Genomic DNA, 16727 nt, shown 5'->3' with positions numbered 1-16727 from the left:
AATAAGAGCGCAGCAGAAACAAACATTATAAACCACAGTCAAGGAAAATGCCTAAACAACACACGCCACCTAGTGGCAGTCACAAAAAATAATAAGAATGGAGATAATTAAGCTGGCCATGCACGAGATAAGACTAAAGAAAACACATATTGCAATACCCCCTAAATAAACTAGACCATACTCATTAAAAACAGTAAGAATATATAATGTAATGTAATGTATATATAGGGAACCCAAACCATGTATTAGCATAATAAAAATATATAAATAAATGTGTGTACAAAATATATATAACACAATATAAATAAATATGAACTAATAAGGTGCACAAGTGGGAAAAGTGCAAAGTGCATAAAGTGCAAAGTGTTATAGTGAGCATGCATAAAAATATATATGATAAAATAAAATGAAATAAAGAGGTGATAGTTCTAAAACTAGGAAAATTGAAGACACAAACATGCCCCATAAAAATCAATATATATATATGCACAAATATAATATATAAAAAAAGAAACACGTGCTCGCATAATATGTTGGTCTAGCAGCATCAAAAAAGTTACTAGTGTCCCCGCCACGCAGCCACAGATAAAAAATATTCCTGCAAAAAAAGCAAAATGGAATGAAGAAAAATAGGACAGAACCCCAGGGAATTCACAATGAACCTAATCAGATAGACATTATTTCTTACAGAATACAAAAAATATACAAGAAATATATATACAAAAATGGTCGAAAGCCTTCACATGCTATCAAGAAAGCAGAACCTATCTCCACAGGAGTACGTGGGGAGGCAAATTTTATGGGTTCACAGCAAAGTTTATCTCAATAAGAGAAAAGAACACTGGTTAAGGCTCTTCTACGCTTGATGTAGATTTATTCACGGAGGAACAAGCTCATGATATAAACAGATATTATACTGTGTACGGCTTTCATGGGACAATTATATCGTCCAATCCGAGGTAGAAAAAGAGGGCCATACATCTAGGATAATTCAAAGAATAATAATTAGTAAAGCGAATAAATGAAAAAAAAAAAAAAAAAAAGGTTTTAAATTAATTATTTTTATATAAAATTGTATGTATAGTTGGTATGAAGTATGTTTTATTATATGTTGTTGTTTATTATAAAGACATAACAAAAAAGATGGTGATGTAAGTGCATGAAGTGCATAAAGTGCAAAAGTGCATGTAAGCATAACTGAACACATGTGGTGTAAATGTAAGTCAAGATGCTGAAGGAGGGAGAAAAAAAAAAAAAAAAAAAAAAAAAACATCAGTGAAAAAGAACAGATAAGTGAAACAAAAAACACACAGAAAAACCCACACAAATACCGAGAAAAAAAAAAAAAAAAAAAAAAAAGTGAAAATAAGCGAATGCGTGTAGATGTGTGTAAAGTGAATGACACTAAGAGTGAGAGTGGTATATGAATCAAGAAGTGAATTACAGAATGGGAGTGAAAAAAGTGTGATGTGCCACTTAGTTAGATGTGTATAAAAAATCCATAATGAGATACATAAAATAAATAAAAACATACATGAAAAAAAAAAAAAAAAAAAAAAAGGGAAAAAAAAAAAAAAATTACCCTAAAAATCCTGTAAATAACAATTCCTCGTTTAGGCCAATGGGACTCACCGAGTTCAGTAAAAAAATCCAACGTGACTCTTTTCTTAATAATTGACTAGCAGCATCACCGGATCGAATACCTAGAGCAATCTTTTCCAAGCCAAAGACTCGCAGACCCTGAGCAGAACCACCATGTGCCTGTAAAAAATGAGAGGCCACAGAGGTAAGTAACTTACCTTGTCGGGCATCTCTAGCTGCTAAATTAACAGTAGAGATGTGTTTTTGGATACGTTTCCGGAGCTCTTGTGTAGTCTGGCCAACATATACCTTGTTACAGGGACAAGTGAGTGCATAAATTACCTGTCTCGTTCGACAGTTGATGTAATCCTTCAGATTATGTCTTGCCCCATCCAAGGGATTCACGAAGTGGTCACAGTTTGACATGTATTGGCAGATATTACATTGGCCGCAAGAATAGCTACCGGTTATACGTTGTCCAGTGCCCAAAGTGGTTTTGGGGCGCACAAAGTGACTGCGTGTCAGTTTATCTCGTAGGTTTGGTGCCCGTTTGGCAGTAATCACTGGTTTGATGGGTATGTTATCCGAAATCCTAGCATCCGCCCGTAGTATTTTCCAGTTCTGTCCAAGAATACGAGTGATATCCTGCCATTGATTGTTATACACTGTAATGAACCTCAAAGAGTCATCCTGATGTCTATTGCGTGGTTGGAGGAGGTCGCACCGTTCTGTATTTCGCGCTCTTTGGAAAGCTGATGAAATTATTTTATGCGGATATTTTCTGGCCTTGAATCTGGTCGTCAAATCCCGAGCATGATGTTGAAAATCTTGCATACCAGTGCAATTGCGGCGGATTCGTTGAAACTGTCCCACTGGGATGCCTCTCCTGGTGTGAAATGGGTGGAAGCTGTCAAAACTTAGTAAACTGTTGGTAGCTGTTTCCTTTCGATGCAATGATGTCTTGATTCGGCCGTCCTCCAGCTTCAACTCCAAATCCAAGAATTGGACCATACTGGTCGAAATGTGGTGGGTCAAGACAATGTTATGGTCATTGTTATTCAGTTCCCGAATGAAGTCCTCCGCTTCTTCTAATGTACCTGACCAGAGAAATACAATGTCGTCAATGAAACGATGCCATTTCAAAACCTTCTCCTGAAAACGGGGGAAAGGGTACACGTGCGCCTCCTCCCACCAACCTAAAAAGAGGTTGGCATAGGAGGGGGCGCACCGTGCACCCATAGCCGTGCCAGATGCCTGTCTGTAAAACTTACCGTCAAACGTAAAGTAGTTATGTTTCAGGATGAAGGACAGTAATTCAATAAGGAACGAATCGTGTCGACGGTCATGTTCCACCATTTTATCCAGAAAATAGGTAGTCGCCTGGATACCATCCTCGTGTGATATATTTGTGTATAGTGCTTCCACATCGCATGTAATAAGGAGAGTACCTTGAGGGAAGGAACAATCAGTAAGAATCTGTATCAGGTGCATAGAATCCCTGAGGTAGGAGTCTAGTTTGAGGACCAGTGGTTGTAGAAAGAAGTCAACATATACACATGCCTTTTCAGTGAGACTACCAATTCCCGCCACTATAGGACGTCCCGGTGGTGATATCAAGTTCTTGTGTACTTTGGGTAACATGTACAATGTCGCCACCACTGGATGTTTCACCCACAGATAATCAAATTCGCGCTGCAAAATAATCCCATGATGTTTGGCTGTGTCCAAGAGGTCATAAAATTTGCGTTGGAAAACTGCGGTGGGGTCAGAGGGCAACAGTGAGTAATACCTGGTATTGGTAAGTTGCCGCATGGCTTCAGTAATGTACATATGAATTGGCCACAGCACCACGTTGCCCCCTTTGTCCGCCTCCTTCACCAAAAATTCCGACTGTAATTGTAAAGATCTAATAGCCGCTCTTTCCCCAAAGGAGAGATTTTGTGCCATGTGTCTGTCGGTTGGAAGACATTTGATGTCCCGGCTAACCACCTGAAAAAATGATTGGATGGCGGGGAATAGGGCAAAGGAAGGTATGGACTTAGAACGAGCTCTGTGTGGAAATGAATGATGTTCAACCATACCTGTAGGGTTTTCATTTTCCTCAAGTAGCTCTAACAAGTCCTGTAAGACCCGTTGGTCTGTGTCCAATGCTCCTATCCTCACCGAGGGATATAAATGTAACATGCGGAGTGTAAGTTTCCTGCAAAAAAAGTAGAGATCTTTAATAACCGTGAACTTATCCAAAGTCTGCATGGGTGAAAATGTAAGACCGCGTTGTAAAACTGACCTCTCATTTTCAGACAGCGTGTATTTGCTTAAATTAATTATCTGTAGTTGGTTGGCATCAGGGTCATGAGTGGCGGTTAGCGGCGTTTGTTGCGTTGGTATGGTCCCGGAACCCGATGTGTGGCCACACGTTTTTTTGGATTTACGCCTCCCCCGTCTTGGCTTGCGTCCGTATCGCTGGATAAAAAATCACTGCTACTCTGATCCCTCGGTCTGACTGTGGTCCCTATTGGCTTCTGTGCTCCAATTTGGCCCCTAGGATTACCAGCATGTTTCCACTTGAACACAGTTTGTTTGTCATAATCTGATTTATCCCGATGGAATTTGGATCTCTTACCCGAAATAATGTCCTTCTCATATCTATCAATTGTCTCCTTTAACCGTTCCTGAAATGGCAATACCTGGGTATTTATGTCAAATTTGGTCAGTTGTACCTCTAAATCTTTTAGTTTTTGTTTCGTAGTACCCAATAAACTCCTGTCGTGTTCAAGGAGCATATCCACAATAATTTTAGAGCATTTCGTCAGGCCGTTCTCCCACGTGTTCTTAAAGTCTGGTGAAACCTCCCAGGAGGGAAAAATTTGTACTCGTAGACCCCTCGGTATCATGGCCGTTTTCTCGTATTCCTCCAAACTACGTATATTCCACCATACCCTGGTGATCAGTTTGTGTCCATCCATAATCTCACCAGTGAGTTTAGAGAAGTCTGTATCTGCTGTAGAATAGTCCTGAGTTAACTATTGGCATAACATTTGCTTTTCTTTCTTGCATTTGTGCAACATGCTCTATTATGCTTTTATATTACGTTGCCTCAATTTCCCAGGTCTCTTTAGCTACATCAAGAAACTCTCGAGGGTGCCGTCCGTACAAGAGTTCAAAGGGTAAAAACCCTGTGGAGGGTTGAGGGACTTCCCTTATAGAGAATAATAGATAGGGTATCAGACAGTCCCAATCTCGCCCATCTTTCTCTACAGCCTTTCTTAACATAGCCTTCAGGGTCTTATTGAAACGCTCTACTAACCCATCAGTCTGTGGATGGTATACTGATGTTCGTAGTTGCTTTATATTTAAGACTTTACATAATTCTTTCATAACCAGAGACATGAAAGGTGTACCCTGATCGGTCAAGATCTCTTTAGGCAGTCCTGTCCTGGAAAAAATATGGACCAATTCTCGTGCAATACATTTTGATGAGGCATTTCTTAAGGGTACGGCCTCTGGGTACCGTGTAGCATAGTCCAGGAGAACCAAAATGTATTGGTGGCCTCTAGCAGATTTGACTAACGGGCCTACAATGTCCATGGCTATGCGCTCAAACTGTGTTTCTATGATGGGCAGGGGTACTAATGGGCTATGGAAATGAGAGACTAGAGCGGTTATTTGGCAGGTTGGACAGGACTGGCAAAAATTTGATACCTTGTCTCTCATAGGACACTTCCACTGCCTGGTATCTTTCCACCACGCTCACCAGGTCATATGCACACTGGGGGTCTCCCTGGGCAACCCAGCATTGTATGGCTCTTGGAAGAGTTTGGATGAATCGGTCCATGACAACTCTTTCCACCATCTGTACTGGGGTACAGGACTTTGGCTGCAGCCATTTTTGTACAAGATGAAACAAGTCAAACATTTGCAACCTGGGTGGCTTGTCTTTAATATATGCCCAGTGTTGCACCCATTGGTCTTGGACAGCCAGGTTCACACCCAGGTGGGCGAGGATCTCCGCTTTTAGTTTGCTGTAGTCTTTGGCCTCTGGTAAAGGTAAATCAAAATAGGCCTTCTGAGGCTCCCCGGTCAGGTAAGGTGCAAGGACTTCCGCCCCTTGCTCTGACGGTAATTTTTCCCTCTCTGCCACTCTTTCAAATATGGTCAAAAAGGCCTGAACATCGTCCTCAGGTCTCATCTTTTGTAGCGCATCCCTGAGCGATTTCCGGGTTCTGGCAATGTCCTCTTTCCCAGAAGGAGCTGCTTCCTCTTTCCTCTGGGATGTCTCGGTCAGTGCAGCAAGCTGACGGAGCAGGAGTTTATTGGTCTCCTGTTGGGCCTGCATGGCCTCCATGTGGGCTCTCTGCTGCTGGGCGCTGGTTTGCTGCTGCTGCTGATTAGCCTGCACCAACTGTTTTATCATCTCCTCCATGCTGGGAGATCCTTATTGCACTTAACCCAAGACATGCAAAGTCTTTATAAAGTCTTTGTGACTCTTTTGGGAGCGCTAGATGCCCCCATCCTCCACCACTTGAGGTGGGTTAGCTCCGTCACAGGTATCACAGACACAGCAGAGTTAAAAATAAATGGGTTTTATTTCACCAAGTCTAAGCAGTAACACAACAGCTTCTCTTCAGCAGGTGCAAATGACATAAAGATAGCCTTGCTTCAGGCACAAAGGGTTCAATGAAAACAGGATTTTCTCACCAGAAATAGTCTTTTTAGGCTACAGCAGATTCTCCAGCTTCTCTGCCTGGAACCAACACAGCAGAACCTCCAAACAAGCTCCAGCCTTGGAGTTACACACCACACACAGCTCACCTAATTTCCTGGCTGTTATAGGCTAGGGAAAACCCGGGATGGATACGTGGGAGCAGTCATCCCACCTAACTCTGAAACTGCTCCAGTAAAAAGACGGCCCGGAACAACTGCTTAAAGGAGAAGTCCGGCTAAATTTTTTTTAAGGTATTGTGTTGTCCCCCAAAAGTTATACAAATCCCCAATATACACTTATTACGGGAAATGCACATAAAGTGTTTTTTTTTCCCTGCACTTACTACTGCATCGAGGCTTCACTTCCTGGATAAGATGGTGATGTCACAACCTGACTCCCAGAGCTGTGCGGGCTGTGGCTGCTGGAGAGGATGATGTCAGAGGTTTCCCTCCTGAAGGGATGCTCAGTGTCCCTCCAGTGCCCTGTGTCCCTCAGTGTCCCCCTGCCATCATCCTCTCCAGCAGCCACAGGTGATTTCCCCTTAAACAAAAAAGGGGGGCAGAACCGGGTACATTACACACATACAGCTCAGCTACATGTACATTACACACATACAGCTCAGCTACATGTACATTACACATATACAGCTCAGCTACATGTACATTACACATATACAGCTCAGCTACATGTACATTACACACATACAGCTCAGCTACATGTACATTACACATACAGCTCAGCTACATGTACATTACACATATACAGCTCAGCTACATGTACATTACACATATACAGCTCAGCTACATGTACATTACATACATACAGCTCAGCTACATGCACATTACACACATACAGCTCAGCTACATGTACATTACACACATATACAGCTCAGCTACATGTACATTACACATATACAGCTCAGCTACATGTACATTACACATACATACAGCTCAGCTACATGTACATTACACACATATACAGCCCAGCTACATGTACATTACACATATACAGCTCAGCTACATGTACATTACACACATACAGCTCAGCTACATGTACATTACACACATACAGCTCAGCTACATGTACATTACACACATACAGCTCAGCTACATGTACATTACATATATACAGCTCAGCTACATGTACATTACACATACAGCTCAGCTACATGTACATTACACACATACAGCTCAGCTACATGTACATTACACATACAGCTCAGCTACATGTACATTACACATATACAGCTCAGCTACATGTACATTACACATATACAGCTCAGCTACATGTACATTACACATATACAGCTCAGCTACATGTACATTACACATATATACAGCTCAGCTACATGTACATTACACACATACAGCTCAGCTACATGTACATTACACACATATACAGCTCAGCTACATGTACATTACACACATATACAGCTCAGCTACATGTACAATTACACACAGGGCTCTGCTTCAGGCATATAATACACACACATACACAGCTCTGCTCCACACACATCACACACACAGCTCTGCTGCACACACATCACTTCAGCTCATCCAGCACAGCAGAGTCCTGCATACACTGAGCAGCAGCCCCTGATCATGTGACTCCTCCTCCTCCAAGTGACTGATCACATGACTGTGACATCATGGCAGGTCCTGGAAGCACAGGGTAAGCACACGGCTCCTGTACGGCTCCTCTCTGTGTAAGTATTATTATTATTATTATTAGGGGATTAGTTGTAGTTTGGGGAACATAGAAGTCACTGTATAACCGTTATTAATAATCTGTATTTATTGTACTGAACATTTTTTTCCGTTAGGGTATAAACCCACACACCATATACACAGCAGATACGCAGCAGATATGCAACAAATACGCAGCAGATTTGTTGGTACAGATTTGATGCTCTGTTCAGTTATTTAGATCTAATCTGCTGCGAGTTTGCTGCGTATCGCAGCAGTAAATACGCTGCATATACGGTGTGTGGGTTTATACCCTTAATGTGTTTTCCCTTTAGACCCATTTGCATAACAACTTATGGGGTATTATCGTCCCTATGAGCCTTCGGGATATAGGAATATTTTAATGATAGAAAACAACAATTTGCATATTCCCTCCAAGGAAGTATATAAGGGAGAGCCTCCACCCCTCTTCCGAGTATTACTATAAAGTAATTTAAAGGGAACCTGTCAACCCCACGATAGAGGCCCCTTACTGGAACAGTGAATTCCTATGGATATCGGACTCCTCTCCTCATTTGTAGATGAGCGGGCAGCGATTTCTCCGTGGTTTCTAAGGGCCCTATTATATGGAGCGATAATCGTCCGAATCAGGCTGATCTGGCTGATTATCACTCCATGTAATAGGGACAACGATCATCGATTGATCATTTCTTTAGGTCCCACGGCAATATCATTTGCCTCCTATGTGTAATAGTGATGCGTAGTCAACGGCTAACGATTGAATAAACTGTTATACATTACCTCTTCACACTCCCGGTCTTCTTCCCTTCTGCTTGCGGTATCTGAGCTTACAGGCCACTCAGCCAATCACTGGCCGGGGCCGCTAATGATATATATACAGCCCTTGCTAAATGATTATCAAGCCGTGTAATAGATTGGCGCTTGTCTACTGAGCCAGATCAGATTGGCACTCGTTCACGTTGACGCCACGTTTAATATTACCCTAATAAGGGACTTCCAGTCTCCGGGCGGTCAGGCTCAAGGTCTTTAGGTCCTAAAAAGTCAGAGTCCCTTAAGTTCCCTGATTCTGAATAAAGGGAAGTCTCCAAAACTCAGCCTGACTCACTGACATTAACAGGAGGAACCAAGATCTCTTGGGCCAGAACGGCATGATTATCACTGACGTTTGGGCCTTCTGATTTTCATCCACAGGCTCAGTATGATAGATCTGGGGGAGAATGATGTACTCTAGGTGGAAAGACCAGGGTATTGTTATAGCATCTACACCCGCCAGGTTGTCTGAAGTGTCTGCCATTCCTTCTTGTTGCCATCAGATTTATCTGCGGCAATCCCTATCTGGAGTCTCTGGGGACTGTCAGTCCTCGGCTGAGACGATTTATCAGCGTATCGTGAATAACTTCGATATGGAGGGCAGATAACTTTGCGGCCAGGAAAAAATGTTCATCTATTCCCTGGTATCTCCCTGTTTGTTAAAGGTAGACTACATAGGCCATATTGTCGGTTCTGACCCTCACTGCTCTCTGAAAGAGAAAATGGGCAAAATAAAGAAGCACAATGTGTATTGCTCTTAACTCCCTTACATTGGAAGGAAGATCCTTCTCTGCGTCTGTCCATGTACCTGACCTGTCTATGAGATGCGCTCTCGAGCCTGATCCTGAGGCATGTGTTGTTAAGATGAACCAATCTGGGTCTACTTTGTCCACTCCATGTTTTATGTGTCTTCACCAGGTTAGAGGTTTTTTTGTATTTTCTGATAGAACATGAACAGCATGGAGTTCCTCCAATTTTTAACTCCACGCTGTTAGAATCTCATTCTGGAGATGTCTCGATTGCCCAATCGTTCAAGGAACAGCTTCTGTTGCTGATGAATGTAGGCCCAGGAATCTCATTAGTATTCTGAAGGACACCTGTCAAGGAGGAATGAGAAATTGAGCACACCTCTGGATACATCAGACTCTCTGAGGGGTTAGGTACAGCTTCATCTAAATGGAGTCTTATCTCAAAACCTAGAAATTTCTTCCTGGTCCTCGGTACCAGCTCCGATTTTTCTCTGTTGACGAGAGAAATCCAGCATGTCTAGAGTAAATGTAACGTGCTCTATAAGGAACTATTGAGAGAATGCCATGATCAACCAATGGTTCAGATACGGCATGATCTTGATACACTGTAGCCTTAAAGGGGTGCTCCAGCATGGGGGCACTTTTTTGGGGGGGACCAGGGGAGGAGGTGGCTGAAATAAGACGTCCACTTACCTCCCCGGTTCCAGCGGCGGGTCCCGCATCACGGCGCTCCAATTCCCGGTTCCCGGCCGCTTCCGGGTGTCTGACGCGGGCCCGAGACGCTACGTCCCCCAAAAAAAGTGCCCCCACGCTGGAGCACCCCTTTAAAACAACCATCATGGCTGAAACTACCTTGTTGAAAACGAACGGAGCAGAACATATTCCAAAGGGCAGGACTTTGAATTGAAGATATCTCATGTGACTTATCTGAACTACAATTCTGAGAAACCTTCTGTGAGAGGCTAGAATTGGTATATGGAGATAGGTGTCATATAGGTCCAGTGATGCCATGTAATCGCCTCTTTGGAGAACGGATTTTACCGATCTTATCGTCTCCATGCAAAACCTCTTTTTCACCATAAAACAATTGAAATATCTGGGGTCTACAACCAGTCTCCATTTCAGTGATGGTTTGGGTACAAGAAAAATCGGAGAATGAATCCCTTTTCCTACTTCCGAATTTGGAACTTCTAGCACAGAAACCTCAAGGAGATGTAGAACTTTTCTCGAGGATCGGTTATCTTGCTGAACCTAGAGTATGAGATGCTAGAAATCTTTGAGGAGGAAGGTGGTGCAAATCGTACCACCTAAGGATCTTTTTATTGATTTTTCCCAGGTATTGAGAAAAAAGGTCAGACGGTCCTGCAATTGTTTAGCTCTTTTAGTGCGGTTTGACGTTCGGTTCAGACAAACCTGAACTTTGCTTCCGTATACAGAGATCAGGGAGGGATTTACAGAGATATCTACTGCAACTCATCACTGAAAAACACATGTAATTTTTTAAACTGCAGGACTGTACATACCCTGCCCCCGCGCATTCTTTCACTAGCGCTAATAGAATACCCCCTTAAACTCCTCTTTCACCTGACCCTCCTAAGGTAGTGTTTGTATATGTTACATTGTCTTGTCTTCTTTCCATACTATACAGGATCCTCTACTGATAATTCTCCAGAGCGACAGATCAACCATGGAGAGAGACAGAGACAAGATGGCTCAGAGGATAATGAACCTCACCCTACAGATACTCTTCTTGCTTACTGGAGAGGTGAGGGATTCTGGGAGTGATGTCATCATGACATCATTCTTATCTATGGAATAACAGATGGATAGGACTGGAGAGGTGAGGGATTCTGGGAGTGATGTCATCATGACCTCATTCTTATCTATGGAATAACAGATGGATAGGACTGGAGAGGTGAGGGATTCTGGGAGTGATGTCATCATGACATCATTCTTATCTATGGAATAACAGATGGATAGGACTGGAGAGGTGAGGGATTCTGGGAATGGATGGAGTGATAGTAATGTGTCTCTCCATTCACAGGATTACATAGTAGTCAAGATGTCCCCTGGTGGACGCTGTGGGGCCCCTGTGTGTAAAGGATGGGGAAGAACCCTGAGCCCAATCCCGGGGCCCATGAAACATGAAGAAATGGATGAAGAGAAGATCCTAGAAGTCACCAACAAGATGGTGGAGCTGCTGAGTGGAGAGGTGAGACTGGAATTGCTGGGACATTATACAGTAACACCACTGGAGGGGTGGGGGAGATGACTGTGTGATCATTGTGTGTGTCAGGTTCCTATAAGGTGTCAGGACGTGGCGGTCTATTTCTCCATGGAGGAGTGGGAGTATGTAGAAGGACACAAGGATCAGTACAAGGATGTGATGCTGGAGGATCAGCAGCCCCTCCCATCAGCAGGTAATAGACAGGACTATATACACACCTCCTCTCTGTATTATCTGGATGGAAAGAATGAATTCAGTCTCTGTATGTGTTCCCTCCAGTCAGATCCAGTAAGAGAACAGCACCAGAGAGATGTCCCCGTCCTCTTCTCCCACAGGATCAGGATCAGGTAGATGGAGATGTTCCCTATGATCTGTACATCCCACCTGACTTCTCCTCCTGTCTGATGACTTTTACAATATTTCTCTCAAATCTTATGAATCAGGGGGAAGATGGGAACAATATTTACGGCATAAACATAATAGTAAAGGAAGAGACAGATTTGAGCAGTGATGAGCAGTATATGGAGGACATCACTACAGCGAAGGATCTATACTCTTTTTATGCGACAGGCAAGACAGTAAAAAAAGAGACAGACTTCTGGGGTTATGAGCAGTATAAGGAGGACATCGCTACAGGTAACCGCCCAGGTGAGTAGTGACCAGTAAATGCAGAGAACAGTGATCAGCTGTAACTATTTTGTGTGAATTTTTTTTGAAAATTAAGTTTTCATAGATGTAATTAAGTTGACATAGGTGTAAGTTGTAGATTTGGAATGTGCTGTAGGCCACGGTTGACTTTAAAAAAGGAAGAAAGTTGGAAATTCTTTGAAAAAATTTTTAGGGACGAATATCGTGCAGAAAATCATTATATCGTTCGAATTTAAATTATAATGATTACGTATGTGTATGCAGACGGGAATCAAAAAATCGTTGGTGTCATTAATCGCATCTTTTAAGCTGTCCATAAAATCACTGTTAAACGTTCTTTAATCGTTCGCTAAATGTACACATCGTTCCTTCTTTTGCTGGGATCAGACGGAGTAGACGATCATAGTAGTAGTCTTAGTAACAATCATAATTAATGACTATCGTTCTTTTTGTTATGGTGAACGATTTGTTCCCAAAAGCTCTCGTCTGTGATCGTTTATCGATAATCTTTAAAAATTGCTTAGTCTAATTGGATCCTTAGGGATGGAGAGGTAATCTGCTGAATCAGGCTCATTCCTCAGATTATCGCTTTGTGTATTGAAGACAACGAACAGCATCTGATTGTGTCTTTTGGTCCTGACCTAAAATCATTGGCCACTGACTGCGTAACACTAGTGATGTGACAAAAATAATAAAGTATATACATACCTCCCCACACTCCCCTGTCCCGGTGCTTCTGCCCACTCCTTGCTGTCTTCCTGGCTTCTGTCCACTGTTCGCAGCTGCTGGTGGGACTTCAGGGCCGGTCTCTGAAGTGACCGCGCTGTCCCGTCTCGTTCATTGATTGGCTGAGCAGCCTGTGACTAGGCAGAAAACAGGAAGATATTGGGGAGCATGGAGAGTGAAGTATACCGTATTTTTCAGTGTATAAGGCGACTGGGCATATAAGACGACCCCTAAATTTCAAGAAAATTGTCAGGGGTTCACCTCATACGCTGGAAAATGTTAACCCCTGCCTGTGGTCATATTTAAAAAAAAAAATAAAAATTTTACTCCCCTGGGGCCCGTTCCCGGCGCAGGCAGTGTGACGTACACTGCCAGAGACACAGATCCGCGAACCTCCCTCGGGCAGCCGAGCGTCTCATCGGAGAGGCTCGGAGACACTGGACTGCCGGGATAGCTTCAGGAGAATGAGAGAGGCTTCAAGAACTTCCGGCGCGCCTCTCATTCTCCCGAAGCTCTCCTGGCAGCCGAGCCTCTCCGATGACACGCTGGCTGCACGATTATGGAGCCTTGAAATAGGCTCAGTAAATGAGCGCCGATCTAGCAGATCGGCGCTTGTTTACATTACTGATCAGACCATGTAATACGGCCCATAGTCTTTAACAGATTATCTGTGACTTTATTAGCTTAAGGCTACATTCACACGTTAGTTTTTTTTCAAGGATGAAATTCAAGATCAGCAAGGAGGAGCTTAAATGTTGATGTCACAGAATTGCGGATGGTTTTGCGGAGTGCCTATGTGTTCTCCACAAAATGCAGAGGCTCCCATAGACTTCCAATGGAGTGCCCATATTGCGAGTGCGGACCGCATTACAACCAGTCCTTTGTTTTTATGTTGCGGATTGAGGATCCGCAAAAATAGAGGATGCGTGAATTGCACCATAGGAATTAATGGGTCACAAAGTACTCTATTTACGGATCCGCAAATACTTAGAAATTATGTGGACGTGTTAATACAGCCTAAGTTGTGTAAAATGCGGAATGCAGATTGAAGAGAAATGGCCGATTAGATGAGAGAAGAACGGACATTCCGGGAGTTTGGATAAGTAAGGTTAGAGATGGATCGGTAGTCAGCAGCACAGAATGGAGGGAGAGATGATTCCTCAGTAGTGAGGTTATACCAGAGCAGAGGAAATAAGGAGGAGCTGAGGAAGATAGCAGGAGGCCAACAAAATGTGCTGGGAATGTGGGATCAGATGGGGGGGGGGGGGGGAGATGGGGAGAATGAGGAGGAATTCTGGGAAAGCTGCACTTAGAGATGTTCTATAAATAAGACGAGCGATATCTGCAGAAGCCGCACCGTTATATTACTCCTCACTAATAGAATGAGTTTCTTCTTGGCAGCTGAGTGTACCCGGAGATCAGAAGGACATCAGATATCTCCAGATATTACAGCAGATGGTCAGATCACACAAGATACATATGAAGAACATTCTGTTACCCCAGATATACCCCCAGCCCCTCACAGCAAAGATCTGGCATCTCATCCTGTTGCCAGATTGTTATCCAATCCTTATATACCAGTCCTATCTTCTGCCTCATCACAGACTGTCAAGCCATTTTCATGTTCAGAATGTGGGAAGTGTTTTACTAAAAAGTCACATCTTATTAGACATTATAGTAATCACACAGGAGAGAAGCCATTTTCGTGTTTGGAATGTGGGAAATGTTTTATTAACAAATCCGATCTTGTTACACATCACAGATCTCACACAGGAGAGAAGCCCTTCACATGTTCAGAATGTGGGAAATGTTTTACTATAAAAAAAAATCTTGTTGACCATCAAAGAGTCCATACAGGGGAAAAGCCATTTTCATGTTCAGAATGTGGGAAGTGTTTTACTAAAAAGTCATATCTTGTTACACATCAAAGACATCACACAGGGGAGAAGCCATTTCCATGTTTAGAATGTGGCAAATGTTTTTTTACAAGAAAAACTCTTGTTAATCATCAAAAAATTCACACGGGAGAGAAGCCATTTTTATGTTCAGAATGTGGGAAATGTTTTACAAAAAAATCAAGCCTTGTCGAGCATCAAAAAATTCACTCAGGGGAGAAGCCATTTTCATGTTCAGACTGTGGGAAATGTTTTACTTCAAAATCAAATCTACTTGAGCATCAAAAAATTCACACAGGGAACAAGCCATTTTCATGTTCAGAATGTGGGAAATGTTTTACCCAAAAAACACATCTTGTTTGTCATCAAAAAATTCACTCTGGGGAGAAGCCGTTTATATGCCCCATATGTCTGAAGTGTTTTAGGAAAAAGTGTACTCTAACGGAACATCAAAGAACTCACAAATGAAAAGCGGAACATGTTATTAAAGAGCTCACACAGGACAGTCGCCTTAATTATGTCTTTTATCAATGGAAAACCATAATTTCTTCCAATCGGATGTGATGGCTGGAAATAAAGCTGCGGCCATAGGGGCTGAGGAGTGTGCAGCTCCAATCCCAGTCCTTCCATCTCATCTAGGTGATAGAAGTCACAGGGCCAGAAGACTTTTCCCTCCTAATAATAACTAGATATCTCCCAGCAAACTAATGCTCAATATCCGCTGGATCCATCCCAACATTTCCCACCAATAATTCTTTCCTCCAATAGAATTCTAAGTCTTTTCCAATCCGTCAGCTTTCCGGGGATTAGGAGAGAATCCCATAAGAAGTAATGGCCGTTGTGTTCCGGCGTTCCTGCCGCACGCTCTCTGCTACTTTTGTTACTTGTGGAAGCTTTATATCCTGTTTGTATATGTATCTGTGTATATATATCATTACCCGTGTATAAAGTGTCATTGTGTCATGCCATAAGCGAGTTCTCTTTGGAGACATTTTGCCAAACTGAAGTTAATGTTAGACCGTAAAGATGTGGTGGTGTCTTTAAAAGCCGAGTACAATACACTGTACAAATGTAACATCAAAATCTCACAAACATAGCGGCTGTTAGTCAGGACTGATCACGGTGTAACTTAGTGGGTCCTGGTGATGCCAGTGAGATCAGTCAGATCAGCTGCAGGTTGTCACCCCTCTCTGTTATTTATGGAAACTGTGGTAAGTGCCCAAAGAGCAGAAGATAGAATGGGAGATGAGGCCTCTGCCCCTAGCAACCAATCAGATTCAATAAGGCAGCTGCCCCTAGCAACCAATCAGATTTCAAGAGGCAGACACCCTTAGCAACCAGTCAGATTCCAGCTCCCTATGAAAATGAAAGTAGGAATCCTATTGGTTGCTAAGGGCTTCAGTATACCTTCCCGACAACTATTATTGTGTGTGTGTGTGTGTGTGTGTGAGAGGAGGGTGTGTGGTCCATGTGTGTGTGAGAGGAGGGGTGTGTGGTCTGTGTGTGTGTGAGAGGAGGCGTGTGTGAGAGGAGGGTGTGTGGTCCGTGTGTGTGTGAGAGGAGGCGTGTGTGAGAGGAGGGGTGTGTGGTCTGTGTGTGTGTGAGAGGAGGCGTGTGTGAGAGGAGGGGTGTGTGGTCTGTGTGTGTGTGAGAGGAGGCGTGTGTGAGAGGAGGGGTGTG

General features: G+C 43.1%; 1 protein-coding gene and 1 long non-coding RNA gene across 2 annotated transcripts in view; both read left to right on the top strand.

Moving 5' to 3' along the window:
• Positions 1–7929: 7929 nt before the first annotated feature.
• LOC138786874 (uncharacterized) lies at positions 7930–14681 on the top strand. Its single transcript, XR_011362225.1, has 5 exons — positions 7930–7991; positions 11200–11316; positions 11596–12125; positions 12222–12426; positions 14554–14681. It is a non-coding gene; the product is annotated as an uncharacterized lncRNA (long non-coding RNA).
• Positions 14682–16727, top strand: part of LOC138786653 (zinc finger protein 850-like) — a gene marked incomplete at its 5' end in the record, with an annotated part of 58381 nt that continues 56335 nt past the window's right edge. The window contains one exon of the mRNA XM_069963631.1: positions 14682–15444. Coding sequence (XP_069819732.1) covers positions 14682–15444 — 763 coding nt within the window. The remainder of the gene's footprint in view (positions 15445–16727) is intronic.

The sequence above is a fragment of the Dendropsophus ebraccatus genome, chromosome 3, assembly GCF_027789765.1.
Source record: "Dendropsophus ebraccatus isolate aDenEbr1 chromosome 3, aDenEbr1.pat, whole genome shotgun sequence".
NCBI classification, from domain to species: Eukaryota; Metazoa; Chordata; class Amphibia; order Anura; family Hylidae; genus Dendropsophus; species Dendropsophus ebraccatus.
This window is presented reverse-complemented; position numbering and strand designations above follow the sequence as displayed.